This window comes from Macrotis lagotis, chromosome 1 (genome assembly GCF_037893015.1).
Source record: "Macrotis lagotis isolate mMagLag1 chromosome 1, bilby.v1.9.chrom.fasta, whole genome shotgun sequence".
NCBI lineage: Eukaryota > Metazoa > Chordata > Mammalia > Peramelemorphia > Peramelidae > Macrotis > Macrotis lagotis.
Genome location: NC_133658.1, coordinates 514,869,715 through 514,887,351, shown reverse-complemented (window position 1 = coordinate 514,887,351; position 17,637 = coordinate 514,869,715). Strand labels below are relative to the sequence as shown.

Below are 17,637 nucleotides of genomic sequence, written 5' to 3'. Positions count from 1 at the left end.
CACATGATGGAAAGAGGAAGCTGATATTGTAAGAGCAAGAGCAAGAAATATCTGATGTACAATCCATATTCTCCACTGTTATTTATACAATTAAGAGAGACAGCAAAATTTAGAGCATGTTGGGTACACCTACTACGAAGATATAAGAGAGGGCATGGATAAGTCAGTCAGGAAAAGGAGACATGGGATAGTTTGTGATTTGCATCACTGAAAGAAAAACTCATATTTAAAAGATACAGATATTTCAAAGTAATAATTACAAAAAAGTTATTTATATGCGATTTTGGAAATAGTATACTAATAAGATTAGCATAACTACAAATTTTTATTGGTTAAGTGACTAGGGAAAAGTAAAAGTTATAAATTAACTTAAAAATGATTTTTATTTTTTATGTTTGCATTTATAAATAGGTTAAGAAAATCTGGATAGTGATATATAAAAACCACAGAACTAATTAGAATGAGTTAAAGATTATTTCATCTGAAAAAGACATGACTCCAAGATGAGAACACCCCAATATGAGCAACAATTGCTAGCTATTGTTCATCTGCACTAACAATAGAAAAGAAGAAACAGTTATATTGCAATGAAGGATTCAGAGTATGCATAAAGATAATCATTAAACACTGACATGAAAGACAGAGGGAGACTATGGAAGACTTTCTAATACTAAATTAAGTTAATATTGTTTTAAAAAATAAAGGTCAGGAACACCCACTAAGGTCTCTACCAGCCCAAAGATTCTAAGCTTTTTAATGATTAAGATGACATTTCTACAAAAAGGGCAGTATGACAAAACTGATACGTTTAAGAACCTGACATATAAGTATAGAATTACACAAATTAAGAGTACATTTATAAAACAAAAACATTTTCTTTTTTGGCCTAGCAAAGCAAACTACTGAAGTCCCACATTTGTTCATCATAGAACCCTTAAAAAAAAAAGTATCATCATACATACAACCCTGTCCAAATGCTTCACCAACGGAAGGAGGAACACAAAAAGCTGAGTAGCTGATAAACTAAGTTCAAACCACTTTAGCTAAGGAAGGATTTGGTTGAACTCCTGTTTGTATTGGAGGATTTCTAGAAATGACTAAACTGTAAGTATTTCCTTTGAATTTAGGTAAATGAAAAAGTTTAACTATTTAATGATGAAATACTGCTTTTAATTCATGGTAATATTACTTAAACTATACTAGGAACATTTTGATTTAGATATAAAAGCTAATTTTGTTAAATTTTACTTCTATTTTAAACATAAAAATGTAATTATGCCTATTGTCACTTATAGTTAAGAATGTTAAAAATTCAAGGCATCAAAATTTGATTACTACTGTAAAGATGGTAACATTGTTTACATAGTATAGTTTGGATATACTTGATATATTTTTACTTTGTTCAAATCAATGGATTTTTAATGAAGAGGGTAGTTTCAATGGTCAATCATTATGAAGTTATCTTGGGTGGTATAGTAGAAGTAGGTAAGTATGGATAAGTGTTTAAATCTTCAGTTCTTTAATTTACATGTGAATCTCTGGGCTTCAGTTTTCTCATCAGCAAAATGAAAGCAATGAACTAGATAAGCTCAAAAGTAGCTTTCATTTCTAAAATCATATGGTCAGTAAGTTAAAACTAAAATCTGCTTTGTAAATGTCTTCAGGCATTATCACAAAAGGCACACACACACACACACACACACGTGTGTGTGTTCTTATACACAATATGAATTGTAATCAGGATAAAACTACATTTGGAAAGTATCTCTTGGTCTAAGGCTATATCTGTACTCATACCTACATTGTCCAGATCGCCATTTTTACAATGAAACAGAATTAGCAATATTGTATGATGTTTTCTTTTATTTTTAACCTTTGTGTTCAGGAAAGTTATGTGAATATATAACACTGCAATTTCCTAAGAAAGTATACTATGTAATTTTAGAGATCTACTAATGTAATTGTCACTTCTGGAAGGGTAATAGAATCTCTATAGAAATATGCCAATTTTTCAATAGTACTGTGAAAATGCAGCTTCTCTCTCTCTCTCTCTCTCTCTCTCTCTCTCTCACACACACACACACACACACACACACACACCCCCCACAGAAAAAGCTACAGTTGAATAAACTTACTTTGCCTATCTTTATATAATATAATCTCATTTCTGAATGCCTCTACATAAAATGCATTATAAAAAACAATAGTTAATATATGGTAGCTATACATGTCAGTTAATATACATCAACAATCATAAAATTAGCAAATAGTTTTGATACTTTTGTTTTCAACCAAATTAACTTTTTCAGTTAGAAGCTCAATCTGTCTCCTTCTTGCCACTCCCCTCAAAGCATTCTGAAATTCTCAAGTGTTAACAGTTTAGTTTCTTCCATACCCCACCTCACCCAGTTTATAAAAACACAAGTGTCGATATAGATATAATCTACTAATTTGTTGATTATTAATTAACTTCAGCTATATAACAAATAGATGGTTACCAGTGTAATTCTTTTATGGCATGGCCTATTGCTATGTGATGAATGTGAGTTGAAGTATGTATCAATTTCATTATTTTAAGAATTAAATGTGATAACTTTAAAACTGAGATGAATGATAACAATATTTGCTGTTATGACTTCAAACCAATGCTTCCTTCTTTAGCTCCTGGTTATTAGGCAGGTAAGGAAATATGTTCATGTTAAATAGTTAATGCCAGAGTTTGTTAGTTAACAGCCCCCTAACCTCAAAAATAAGCACAGGAAATGGGTTTTCTTGATGAATGCTTCCTAAATGGTTAATAAGGTCTAAAATATGGAATCTTAGGCACTAGGCTCAGTCTTTATCAATTATGTTGAATATGAATATTTCTTAGATATTCTTATCTCCTTTGTTTTGCTTTGTTTTTAGGAGACTGGAAGAGAATATGCATTTAGACAGTGTTTATGATGTTCTAGACATTGTACAAGTACTTGCTAGGAATACAAAGAAAGAAGGGCAAAAACACAGTTCCTGCTCTGAGGGAGCTTTTATTTTAATGGGTCAGACCCCATGTAAACAATAATGCAGATATGCATTTTTGCCTGCCTGTCTTTCTTTCTCTTCCTGTTTTTTGATTTTTGCAAGGCAATGGGGTTAAGTGACTTCCCCAAGGTCACATAGCTAGGTAATTATTAAAAGTCTAAGACTACATTTGAACTCAGGTCCTCTTGACTCCAAGGCCAATGCTCTATTCATTGTATGACCTACTTGCCCCTGCAGATACACATTTTAGAACGAATAAAGAGAGAGTTGATTTGGTTCAAGTCCTCCCCCAACACATGCTCCCTACTTAGAGTTCTAAGTTGAAGAAAAGATATTAAGCTGTACTGGTTGAATGTGTTTTCTCATCTAAAAGTTCCTTATATCAATGAAGTCACAAATCTAGTAGAGATCACTAGTATTTTCCTATCTGTCTATGTTATTCCCCTTCCTCTTGTACATTCTATAAACTCAAAGAAAAGGACTGTTCTGTCATGTCTTGAGACATTACCAGTGGTAGGTACAGTGTCTGACACTAGTGCAACACTTAATGCTTTTTGAATTGAACTAAAAAGTACAGTGTGTAATCTTGGAGTCATTCTTGATTCCTCCCTCTTCCCACTGCTAAATCTTATTGCTTCTTGCTCAACATTCAGCCTTCCAATGATGTCTAATCTAGACTATTGCAACATCTCCTAAACTGGATTTCTAGCCCTTCCTCTTCAATCCAATTCTCCACAGTTACTAACATTATCTTCCTTCAGTCTTCTTATCACTCCACTGTATTAAGAATCCTCCATGACTTCATAATAGCTCTAGTCTAAAATATAAACCTTTCTCTTTAGAATTTAAACTTTTTCAGTCTGGTTCCAGCTCCCTTTGCAGCCTGTTTATCATTCTCCATTTTTGATTCCTGAAAACAACCTGCTTATTGTTTTCTGAAACCAATAAATCCTCTCCTAAACTTACATCTATACAGGCTATCCTCTTCCTTAAACTTGGAAAACTATCTTACTTGTGGCTTAGAATCTTTTGCTTCCTTGAAGGCTAACACTGTTAAGGTCATAACCATTCTTTTGCTCACTCCAAGTTTGTAATCTAGGTTGTTATCTTCAACTTCACTCACCCCAGATACCCAATTAGTTGCTATCTCTATCTCTACAATGTAACTCATTCCTTTGTGTCCTTGTCTTTCCTCACAACCTCACAAGCCTAGTTCAGGTCTTTATCCTCTCCGCCTGGACTACTGTATTAAATTTCTAAGTCTCCCTGTCTCAGGTCTCTTCTTTCTCTAATTCACCTTCCACTTAGACACCAAATTGATTTTCTTTAAGGGTATAGCTGACTGAGTCACTTCACTTACTCAATAAACTCAAGTGACTTCTTAACACTTCTAAGATGAAATATAAGCTACTCTGTCATTCACAGTAATTTTTTTATTCATTATTCCCCTACAACTATCAGGCATATTGTCCTATTCCCTCATACACAAAACTTTATCTTCCATCTTCTGACTCTTTCCCTTCTCTGCCGCCCCCACTAAGTATACATCTATTTCATTATTTTAAGAATTAAATGTGATAACTAAGTGCTTATAAGGGCTTCCTGAATAATCTAGTAATAAGATTTTGTCTACTAGCCAAGGCTAATTCAGCTGTTGTTGTTTGGTAGTTTTTTAGATGTTTGATTCTTCATGACTCTTTTTGGTTTTCTTGACAAGAAAGATATTAGAGTGGTTTGCCATTTCCTTCTCCGGATCAGTTTACAGAGGAGGAAATTGAGGCAAACAGAAAAGTCACACAAGTGTTTGAGGCCAAATTTGAACATTTGTCAAGAAGACTTGTCTTGACTCTAGGTCCAGCACTCTATATGCATTATGGCACCACCTTGAGGAAATTCTTGAATTACATGCATAGCCTCCCATGATGATGATGATGTTTGTCTTTTTGTATGGTACAAGACTTGGATTATAGGCAATATAATCAGTGATGGTGAGATTTTCATAATTTGTGATGCACACTGCAGGTACTCAAGTATTTCATTCAATTATAAATTAGTTAACACATTACAATATTTTGCTAGTGATGGAAGGAGATACAAACATATAAGACAGTCCTGAAACTCACGGAATTTACCACTAAGCTAAAGCAAAGTAACCATGATGGCTAATAAGAATGGAGAAAGTTTTAAGTCAAGGCAACATATTACAACTTAGGGTAAAGTCAATATTTTGATTACGCTATCTGATTTTTCACTAATGGAATAATTAAAACCTAAATAACTGACACTAGGCAATTCTGTTGCTCTTCTTAACTCCACTTACCATATTTTGCCTTAATTAGGCATTTTAAAGTAACAACTAAGATAAAATGTCATATATACACTACAATCAAAAGATATTATAGTAGGATGTGCTGAATGTAGGTATATGACTGAATTTACTGATGGAACAAATGTTACTTAAAATTTAATTTAGTCTAAAGCAGTTATGCCTTTAAATTACCAAATGATTTTATTGCTTGCATTTTATTGTAGGTGTAATCTGAAAATATGAAAACATCATTCAAGAAAAATACTGGATCACTTTTTCTTTACATATCCACATAGAAGAGAAGAAAAGTCTGTTCAATGACTTCAACTTCCGCTTACTCCCGGACTTGCTCTTCCTATGACATCTTTATGAATAACCAAAGCAGTCAATGCCTAAATAACTCATCAAGGACACTAGACTGCCCTATGAATGAACAATTATTGTCTGTTGTTTTAACAATTTTCTACTCCATTATTTTTATTGTGGGACTTGTTGGAAACATTATAGCCCTTTATGTATTTTTGGGAATCCATCATAAAAGAAATTCTATTCAGATTTACCTGCTTAATGTAGCCATTGCAGATCTCCTACTCATCTTTTGTCTCCCCTTCCGAATATTGTATCATGTTAAAAACAACTGGACATTGGGTGTAATTCTCTGCAAGACAGTGGGAACACTATTCTACATGAATATGTATATAAGCATTATTCTTTTGGGTTTGATCAGTTTGGATCGATATGTAAAAATTAATCGATCTATCCACCAACATAAAGCATTAACAACTAAACAAAGCATTTACATCTGTTGTATAGTATGGGCAATAGCAATAACTGGATTTTTAACTATGATCATTTCGGCACTTAAGAAAGGAGGACATAATTCTACAAAGTGTTTCCATTACAGAGACAAGCATAATGCAAAGGGGGAAGCAATTTTTAATTACATCATTGTGATTGTATTTTGGTTAATTTTTCTTCTACTAATCCTTTCCTATATTAAGATTGCCAGTTTTCTTTTAAGGATTTCCAAAAGGAGAGTCAATTTCCCTAATTCTGGAAAGTATCATACTACAGCACGAAATTCCTTTATTGTGTTGATTATCTTCACTATATGTTTTGTTCCTTATCATGCTTTTAGATTCATATATATTACATCACAGCTAAACACAACAACTTGTTATTGGAAAGAGATTTTCCACAAAATCAATGAGATCATGCTTGTTCTCTCATCTTTTAACAGTTGCTTAGATCCAGTTATGTATTTTCTGATGTCCAGCAACATCCGCAAAATTATATACCAACTTCTTTCAAGAAGATTTCAAGGGGAATCAAGCAGAAGTGAAAGTACTTCAGAATTTAGAGCAGGCCATTCTCCACATGATACTTCTGTCAGTGTTAACTTCAATCTGAGATGAATGTTTACAAAGAATTATGAATCACTGCCTTTTACCAAAACCACTTACTAAGAAATGACAAATCCTAAAAGTATTAGAGAATTACCGAATTCAGTAATAATAATGTTCTTAGCATTAAATTTCCTATTTTTTTTCTTTTTGTAAATATAACATGCTATGTTTCATTTGCTTGATTTATCAAATAATATGCTGAAGAGGAAGAAAAGGTCATAATAATTGCTATATGATTTTAAGTCTGATATCCCAGTCAAAGATGTTTTTAAAAATGTTAATATATATATCGTACTATCATATTTGTCAAAATGCACTGCAAGAGTATTTTTTGGAATTTATGATCCTAAAAGCAAAAGTTCAAAAAAAATCTCATTTTCTCAAACTAGTAAATTATTATTAGTGTATGTTTTAGATTATCTAAATAGGTACAATGAATAGAGGATAAATGTCTTAGACTACTTTAGAATGACAGAAATGTATTCAGTTGTTATTCAAAAATTTGTCATGTATTTGTCAAAACTAGACCTTCATGCCTTCTTAAAAAAAAGTAAAAGATGAGATTTTCCAGTTTTTATAAACAATCTATATAATTGTCATGGATGCTTAGCAAACTAATTATCTTTTTTAAAACACACACATACACAGGTCCCAATTATTCCATTTTCCTTAAGTACATGGTGAAATAAAACTCTGTAAAGAATAAATTCTAAAGCTTTTATTTACTTTGAAAAACACAAAATGTAAAATTTATATAAAGTAATGAAGAATAAATTACACATACATACCTGCTGTGACTAAATAAAATGAATTAAGACAGAATTCAAAAGATATAAAGAAGAAAAGGGATATCAGAAAGGGACATGACAGCAAACAGGATGTTATGATTATTATTTTGTTAAAGTTAACATATACTTAAAAATAAATTGTAAATATTTTGGAACTTACAATTTTAGATGCTTATGTTGTTTATCTGAATGTTTTGCTAATGAAAGCAAAATAATTTTTCAAAAGAAGTTTTAAAAATTAATCAATAATCATAGAATATAAAAGTTGTAAGGGACCTTAGAAGTCAAATGAAAGAAAAAGGAATATTATTAATATTAGCCCCATAATGCTCTTCCTTTGTCCACCCCCCCCACTTCTAGAATGGATGGCTATTTCACACCTTTTTCCAGTAAAGTCTGACAACCATAAAGTCCTGGTGCTAGATTTAATTTATTTTTTTAAAACCTCTTGCTGTTTTCATTGACTTCTATCGAAAATTAAAGAAATGTCTCTCCTTTTCCATCCAGAACTAATGCCAGTGGGCTCCTTGAGAGCAGGAATCATTTATCCACCAGAGTCTAATACAGTAAGTATTTAATAAATATTGAAGATGATCATTTCCCTTCACTAGGTGTTAGACCTACATTTAAAAGTGACAGTCCCTGGAGTTTGAGGGGACTATCTATATACTCTTGAGCTTTTACTAACGAACAATGGGAGAATTAACCATACAGGACTTAGTTTCTTTAAATAATGTAAAATAATATAAATAATGAGACAGAGATGTAAGTTTCTTTTCTTTTTTTTTTTTGCAAGGCAAATGGGGTTATGTGGCTTTCCCAAAGTCACAGAGCTAGGTAATTATTAAGTGTCTGAGACCGGATTTGAACCCAGGTACTCCTGACTCCAGGGCCGGTGCTTTATTCACTGCGCCACCTAGCTGCCCCATGATGTAATATTTCTAAGGACATTTGTAGGTCTGAAATGCCATCATTCTAACAGTTACTTGGATTCTTTTTAGCTAAATACTGATCATGTGATCAAATGGGACAGATCCTAAAAGTAGCTAATTTGTCTAGTTTAGATATGTATCTGTTTCTAATAGACAGAATGCTACTAGCAATAGAAATATAACTTTGTTATAACAAATTCTAAAACTTTGTGTCATGCAAAACTGGCATTCTATCTCATGACTTCAAAGGCACATTAACTAGGACTACAAAAGCTTCTTATTACACAGAATAAATTTTCCCATTAGGAATGTATTCTCTCTCTCTCTCTCTCTCTCTCTCTCTCTCTCTCTCTCTCTCTATATATATATATATATATATATATATGTATATATATATATATTTTACTCACTATCACTAAAATTCATCACATACTATACTCACTAAAGAATAGTACTAAGAAGAATCTCAAAAAATTTAAGTAAATAAAATTCAGAGAACAATTCTAAAATAAATTAGCTGTAAAATCAAAAGACTCAGGGAAGAAAAAGAAATCATTTTTACTGGCTCTCTGGTTTGGCTACTTTACTGAACTGTCATCCAAAAGAAATCAGCTCTTGACACATTTGAATGTATCCTAAGTGCTGGGGGTGGGGGTGGGGAAGGGAAAGGGAGGAGATTAAAATAAAATGAATAGAACATAGCCATTGCCCCAGTGCAGTTCACAATTACAAGAACTAGAAGATGAATACAAATCACTATGATAAAAGATATTACATTGGAGTACAATATGATATAGAAAGTAAAAAGTTAATTCAGAAAAATTAGAGCTGATTTTCCAGTGTAGTTAGATCAAATATCAGGGAATTCTAGATTCAATTATTTGAGTTGAAACAGGAAGGATAAGTGGAAAAAATTGAAAGGTGGACCTAGGGGTTGTAAGAGTGTGAAGAAAAGAAGGAGAGAATTCTGCGGAGAAGAATATGCATAGGAATAGCAAGTAATCCAATTTGGCTGCAACAAAGGGTGTATAAAGGTGAATAAAAAAGACTGTGATCAAATTATGGAGGTTTTTGACCATTTGGTAAAGAACTTTTAAACTTCATTTGGCAGCTAATGGCAGGTGATAGAGAATGTTTAAAAGTGCTTTTAGGAAGTTGTGATGATTCTGTGATTCCATAAAATGATGATTTAATAATTATAAATTACTGATGAAGAATTTATACCTAATTATAAACAATTGTGTTTAAATATGTATAAGCTACAAAGAAGTTCTTTTGCATGAGTCATTTTATGAGCTTAAGGAATTACTCTTTAAATGAAAAAATAAACATAGTTCTGAAAATCACATATTACCTATTTAAAATAATATATTTAAGTTATAAAATAATTATAAAATCCAAACTCCATAAAAAAACCAAACCAACAAGCATTAAGAATGTTTGTTAGAATCCTTATAGAGAGCAGATAAAAGCAAAAGGTAACAAAAGACAAATAAATTTTGCATCTTGTTCAAGGATCTTGATTTTTTTAGTAATTAAAAGTTGTACTATAGGGTAGTTTTTCCTCATAATGAACTCTGATGGTCTAGAAAACATTTTTAAAAGCAATTTTTGGAAAATAATGTCCAGTTTTAAGTATATGAATTTCAGGTACTATTATAGCCATACTAGTTCTTTGTAATGTGGGAATAGGAGACTTAAATTCCATGTAGCCATAGAAAGGAGAAGTTGGTTTGAGGGAATCTGAGTTACAGTTGAAGAAGCAAAGATAGATCTCACTGAGAGAGAGAATATGAGAGAGAGAGAGAGGGAGAGAGGGAGAGAGAGAGAGAGAGAGAGAGAGAGAGAGAGAGAGAGAGAGAGAGAGAGAGAGAGAGAGAGAGAGAGGATGGAGAGAGAGAGACTGAGATTTTGCAAGGCAATGGGGTTAAATGACTTGCTGAAGGTCACACAGGTAACTATTAAGTGTCTGAGGCCAGATTTGACCTCAAGTCCTCCTGACTCCAGGCTCAGTGCTCTATCCACTGCGCCACCTAGCTGCCCCTAAAGATATATACTTTCAATCAGCAATCTATTAAGCATCTGCTAAATTCTAGACATGTGATAAGTCTTCAGGAGATATAAAAAGAAAGAATAAAACAATGGGGAAGACAGCAAGTACACAAGTTTATAGGTAATAAATACAAAGGAGTTAAATGCAATATAGCTTGTAGGAGATCTGGAGGGAATCACAAAAGACGATGGAAAAGATGATGTTTGAGCTGAAAAGAACCTGAGACAGTGGTGAGAGGGAAGTTCATTCCAAGACGAGGAGATGAGACAGGAGATGGAGTAGTGTAGCCAGTTTGCCCTTCCAGATAGATGTAGTCATAGAGAAGCTGTCATTTGACTTGAGAAGCAGCTTTAGGATTGTGTGAGCCCTGGCAAGCAGAGAAGAGAGCTGCAGAAAGGATGTGCTCCAAAAAGCCCAGTTCAATGACCTATCTAGCAGAGATGTGCCCAGAAAGAAGCTGCATGAGGAGAGCCAAGAGAAAATGAAAGAGAGCAAACAGTCCTACAGGGCTGGGGGAATTAGCTGCCTTGGCCATATATATCCTGTATATATGTGTGTGCTTTAATCTAATTGTACCCCAAGTTTATGCTTTTTTCCCCAGAGGAACTGGGTATAGTATGGGGGAAAAGTATGTCTGAATGGAATGTTTTTATAGCTTCTGTTCCACTAGGCCATCTTATTAGGTTTACTGTTCTGTGATCTGAGATGACCAAAAGCTGACTCTAAGGAGGGAGTTCACTGGTAGGGGCTCATGAACGGTAGTCTTAGGAATGCCAACAAAGAGGGAACCTCTCTGAAATTGTATCTGTCAGTAGCAGCTGCCCTCTAGAAACATATCCTAAAGGAAGTACAATATTTCCAACCATCTGGTTTATACTAATAGGAAATATTATTTCCTCTTTTTCTCTCTTCCCCATTCCATCACATAAACATTCAAGATTAGAAATTCAGAAGTATATATGAATAAGTGTATATATGAAGTATATGAATAAGTGAACAAAAAAAGCAGTTTTATAAAAAATGCTTACTGAGTGCCAAGCATGGTACTAAAACACCAGGGACAGAAATACATAAACAGGACTATGCCTGCTCTCAAGGAGCTGATATTGTAATGGGGAAGGCAATGGATATAAAAGAGGGGGTTTGAGATGTCCCTTGAGATGATAAAGATGAAAAAAGATGCCAGTAAACTGAAGTTCCATTTTCTAAAGGAGAAGGAAGGGAAGGCCAGTTGGTTTTTTTAGGTGCTAGGAGGTTCATGTCCCCCACATCCTCTGGACAGGTCTGCAAAGCAGCAGTCCTCCTGCCTGTCTTTGACCCAAATAGCCTTCTTCATCTACTCTACTCTTGCATCCAACATGGATGTTGTGCTTTCCCTACATGTGTAGAAAAGGCACATGAGCATGACTACACACAAAATTAGCATTCTGCTCTTCTCACTTGTCTCAAACTTTGCAGTTTGATGTTTAAGATTTTCTACAGTCTAGTCCTACTTTATAGCTTTAGCCAACCTAGCTTTCCCAGTAATCTTTGTTGAAGCCAAACTGGGCTGTCTCTGATTCCTGAAAGTACTCTGCTTTTTTCTGACTCAATGCCTTTGTTCATATGCCCTTTGCAAGGAATGTCCTTTTATTTTTCTTCACCTCCTTTATGAAGCTCTCCAGGACACCCTTAGTTCATAATGTTTTACTCCTTGATGTTCCATTTCGATCTAGGACTTTCTAATTTTCTCACATATTATTTGGTGCCTCATCATAATGATAAAATAACTAACATTTATATAGTACTCACTTTAGAAGACTAATTTTACCCTCATAAGAACCACGAAAGGTAGGTGCTATTATTATCCTTATTTTATAGATGAAAAAACTGAGTCAGAGGTTAAGAAACCAACCTAGGATCACACAGCTAATAAGTGTGTAAGGCTGGATTTTAATTCAGATCTTCCAGATCCAGTGCTTTATCCAATGGGACCACACAGCTCTGTGTGATACCTAGTTTTTGTATTTTAACCATAACACTACAATTTGTGTACATAATGTTCTTAATATGTATTTATTGAATAGGTTAGTTTTAATTTTATAAAAAACATATTTAGCAGTTGGATGATTTTAAGACCTTCGGCAATAGTTTTTTATTTCCTTTGTATAGGCATTCTCTATCTCCTTTTTTCTTCTCTCTTTCTCTATGTCTCTTTGCTTCTATCTCCTATTCATACACATGTGAGCATGTGTATGCACAAACACTCCTGAGTGTACATACAGTCAGCTACACATATAGTCACCCATACATATACCCCCCCACACACAGAGCTGTTCTTGTGTCTTTTTCTTCTATTTCCAGCATGTCTTTTTTTTTTTTAATCTTTCCCTCCCCTTTCCTTTTTTGGTTAATAACTTGGCTTCCTTTTTTTGATCAACATTAGCTTTGTTTTTCCTCATTTCTATGTTATATTACCTCAAAACTTATTTTTTTCTCTTCCTTCTATGTAAGGAAACACTTTAGAAGCATGTATTTTGTACTCAAGAAGAAAATATTGCTACATAAAAAAAAAAACAACTTTTAGCAGATTGCAAAGGGAAACTGAATGGTTTGCATGCATGCTCATATTCAGTTCCCCTTTGTGGTAAGCTAGCTTGAAAAATACTAGAATATAAGGTCATTTTTGGCTAAGGCAGAATCAGTGAGTTTCAAGTCATATAGTAAGCAATTTTATAGAGTTGCATGGCTTATAGCTGATTTTTGTGATCTTGAAAATAAAGAAAACGAGACAAGAGCAAATTAACTCTACAAACTGTCATAACAAAGACTTTTAAGGTTTTATGCTTCTAAAATTAAAAGAATAAAAACCAGTACTTTTAGAATTCTTTATGTCAATGAATTTGAAAAGTAGCAGAAACTAAAAATTCATGCAGTCATCATGAAAAGGTAGATCAATGTGGCAGAAAGGGACAAAGTTATGTTTTCTTAATAATAAGAAATGATATTTATATGGCTGTTTTAATGTGTGTAAAATACTTTACAATCTCATTTAATCCTCAAAACAACTCTGTAAGGTAAATACTTCAGCTCTTATCTCCATTTTATAATGAACTTATAGAACATAAAGATTAGGTGACTTCTGCAAGTAAATATCAGAGGAGATTTTAATCCAGGTCTTACATAGGAAGTTTAGCACCCCTCTTTTGCTGAATTTTATTACCTCTTTTTTTAGGTTTTTTTGCAAGGCAAATGGGGTTAAGTGACTTGCCCAAGGCCACACAGCTAGGTAAGTATTAAATGTCTGAGGACAGATTTGAACTCAGATACCCCTAACTCTAGGGCTGGTGCTCTATCCTCTGCGCCACCTAGCCGCCCCTTATTGCCACTTTTCTTATAGAAAGTTAAAAAAAATGGATGAATGAAGAAAATATAGAAAGGATTTGAGGATTAAATCAAAGAATTATATGAGAACTGGGACTTATTTCAACTAATAAACCCTTAGAGACACCCTCAGGCTGAGGAGACTCTGATTATCCCTCTTATTTTCTTTTATGAGCCCCAGAAATGGATTAATTTTCTTTTCCAATAGAACGTCTGTCACTTCTGACTAGCCTTTGATTCTTTCTTGGCCAGCTGTAGAACAGAAAACCTCCTATTCTGAGGGTCCACAAGTTTATATGGTCCTTTTGGGGGAAAAATAAGTTCTTATACTACCAATAATAAAAGGGGACAACAAAGGGAGTATGAGAGTCTCTTTCCTATACCTTCTTCTTGTGTAGATAATAGTCTAAGGCAAAGTCACATATATAGAAGGTGTCAATAGCAGTACATATAAAAGTAGGTAAGATTTAGCTATCTCTGAGAAGATTAGGCTCAGGTTATTCTGATATTTCATAGAGATTGTATCAGAGAACCAACAGCAGAGATGATGATAGGGTGTTTGTGGTAAGAGAGCAGTAACCACATGGTTAAGCTTCCTTTCTCTCTTACTGCCTCCAGTATTGCGATTGCAAGTTCTGCTGTAAGGTGAATAATGAAGGAAATGAAGGGTGCATGTAATGTTTGTGGGAGAGGTTGAGGTGGCGGCAGTGCCGGTGGAGCAGATATCAGATAGAATACTTTTACAAAGAATTTGCAGTATAAACTTTTATTACAGTTCAAAAACCCTTTATTAAATATTACTAGACAAAGGCACTTTTTATTACAGAAAGTATATTAAAACAAAAAAATAGGGGAGGCTAGGTGGCACAGTGGATAGAGCACCGGCTCTGGAGTCAGGAGTACCTTAGTTCAAATCCAGTCTCAGACACTTAATAATTACCTAGCTGTGTGGCCTTGGGCAAGCCACTTAAACCTACTGCCTTGCAAAAACCTAAAAACAAAAAAACAAAACAAAACAAGAAATATTGCTATCAATATGATCTTTTCCAACTTGACTACTTTAAATCCCTTTTTAAACTGTAAAATGGAAATAAAAGGCAGTTACGTTTCTTTTCTTTCTTTCTCTTTCTTTCTTTCTTTCCTTCCTTCCTTCCTTCCCTTTTCAAGGCAAATGGGGTTAAGTGGCTTGCCCAAGGCCACACAGCTACGTAATTACTAAGTGTGTGAGGCTGGATTTGAACTCAGGTACTCCTGATTCTAGGGCCGCTGATCCATCTACTGCGCAACTTACCACCCCTCTTTTTTTCTTATAATAGATGTAAGAAGTATGAATTTTATTTTTGTTCTAGATGCAGGTTAAGGCAGCTGGGTAGCACAATGGATAGAGGACTGGTCTTAGAGTCAGGAGGATGGAAGTTCGAATCTGGCCTCAGATACTTAACCCTTACTAGTTGTGTGACATTGGTCAAGTCATTTAAATCTGACTGTCTAGAAACCAGGGCTAACTCCAGTTAGCCTAATTCATATTTGGCCACTGGATCCAGGTGGCTCCATAGAAGAAAGTGAAGTTGACTTAGCACAGCATCTCTTTTCTCAAATTTAATTCAGGTGCTTGTCATGACCTCACTCACCTCCCTGATGTCATGGTCTTCTTCCAGAATGAAAGGCAAATGTCAATCAATCAATCAATCAGAAAGAGGTAAATACAAATCACATTTACAGATCCCAGAAGAGATGTTATGGTTATGAAGAAAATATAGATCAAGAATATCATCATATACTTTTCTGAACTAGTTAGAAGTAAAGATTAAGTAGTAATATTAATAAAGAGAAAAATCACAAATATAATTATATTCACCCTTCTAGGTTCATAGAGGTAAAGTTGTTCTACTAACTAAGAAATCTAACAAATGCTCATGATTCCTTTCTTTCTCCCTTCTCTTTTTCAATAGTTTGGTTCATATAGGATACCTTGGATTACAAGTTTTGTTTAACCCAGATATAAGGTAATAAAGACTAGTGGTGGGAAAGATGAACAATGAGGACCTTCATAGCAAGATTGCCAAGACAAAAGGATCTTGGAATTAACTAAAAAAAAAAAAGATCAGAGAGAACCACTACAGGTCTAGGGAGGAAAATGGAAGCTATTGCTCCTTTGGCCTTTTAATTAGTGGTAGAGAATTATCTAAGGCAGCCAGCTAGCTGGAGCAATGGACAGAGTGCTGGGTCTAACATCAGAAAGAATAATCTTCCTGAGTTAAAATCTGCTTTCAGACACTTAAGTTGTGTGATACTTGGTAAGTCACTTAAACCAGTTTCCTTATCTGTAAATGGAACTGGAAAAGGAAATGGCAAACTAAATCAGTATCTTTGCCAAGAAAATCCCAAAATGGGGTCCTGAAGAGTTGGTTACAACTAAAAGAAAAAGAAATCCAAATAACAAGAGAGTTATCTGCACATGTGTCGCATAATTCATTAACCCCAAACAGTTCTACAGAAAAAAAAAAAATAGAGGGAAACAATTGGAAATCTATATAGCAACTCATGTTTAAAAAAACAATTAAACAATAACACATCTTTTATATAATCTGAATCTAATGATTTCATAGGATCATTTGAACTACATTTATAACTCAAGGGGGGGTTAGTTAAGTCATTTGCCCAGGGTCACAACACTCCTAAGTTTCTGGAGATTTGAAATAAGGTCTTATAATAGGCCCATTCACTTCTTTAAATTAATCTTTCCTTTTCCAAAATGATTCACTGGTTTCTTCTAATATAGGTGATCTAAATAAACAATAATGGATGAATGAGAAAAGAAAATTTTTAAATGACATTAGATAGTGAGGGGTAACAGTTTACATCCAGAGACATGTAAATTCTATATAACATGACCATGATTAATTAAACAACAACAAACTAGAAGTGATCGTAGGAAAAATTCCAAGGGGAAAAAAATTGTCTAATGTAAAACTAAATATTCTTATGTATTCACAGGCAACATCAATTTATTCAAGTTACATGTTAAAAATGAGTGATACGATATTAATTTTATGTAAAAGATCTGGTGTATTTGAATGAAAGCAAATGATAAATTTATTAAGTCAGAAGCAAAAATACAGGAGACAATATTTTTATAAGAATATGGAAGAATCATGATTATTGCTGTCATCTGTCCTTTACAAAGAGAACAGTGACATCAGGGAGGTGATGCCATGACATGCAAGTGAACTGAATATAAGTGAGGGAGGGCTGTACAAAGTCAACTTCACTTTCTCCTTCTGAGTCATCTGCATCTAGTGGCCAGATAGAGATCAGGACAACTGGACATAGTCCTGGATAGCTCAACCACTCCATTATCATTTTGAAACTTTAAGGACTCGAGATATGAATACTGTCGACCAATACTGAACAAAACAACTCAAAAGATTGGATCAATATTAAGATAACACTACATTAATCATATTTACATTACTTAGTTGATTTTTTCCTGTTGTATTTAAAGTAGTTTCTCACAATTATCTACTTCTCAGGCTAGGAAAGACAATCTCTATTTTTCTTTTTAGTCATACTCTAGTGCCTGTTGCAGAAATTTTTACAAGGTTCAGTAATATGCTGCCCTCTGCTGGCCAATGGTATAAAGTGACAACTAAAAAGGTTCTTAACCTTTTTTGTGTGTGTATGGAATGGACCTCTTTGCCACAGTCAGGTGAAGCCTTCATATACGTATAATATTTGAAATTGAGTGAGATGTTAATGGAAATTG

At 33.9% G+C, this 17,637-nt stretch overlaps 2 protein-coding genes across 13 annotated transcripts in view; one reads left to right on the top strand and one right to left on the bottom strand.

Moving 5' to 3' along the window:
• The window catches only part of CASK (calcium/calmodulin dependent serine protein kinase), a 466,034-nt gene that overhangs the window by 166,792 nt on the left and 281,605 nt on the right, over positions 1 to 17,637 (bottom strand). The gene's annotated exons all lie outside the window — the stretch shown is intronic.
• Positions 987 to 8,806, top strand: GPR34 (G protein-coupled receptor 34). Its single transcript, XM_074214161.1, has 2 exons — positions 987 to 1,104; positions 5,554 to 8,806. Exon 2 carries the CDS (start codon positions 5,647 to 5,649, stop codon positions 6,742 to 6,744), a length of 1,098 nt encoding a protein of 365 aa, XP_074070262.1. The 5' UTR covers positions 987 to 1,104; positions 5,554 to 5,646; the 3' UTR covers positions 6,745 to 8,806.

Excerpts from the sequence above, each read along its gene's own strand:
- GPR34 (XM_074214161.1), top strand. The coding sequence starts at position 5,647 with ATGACTTCAACTTCCGCTTACTCCCGGACTTGCTCTTCCTATGACATC.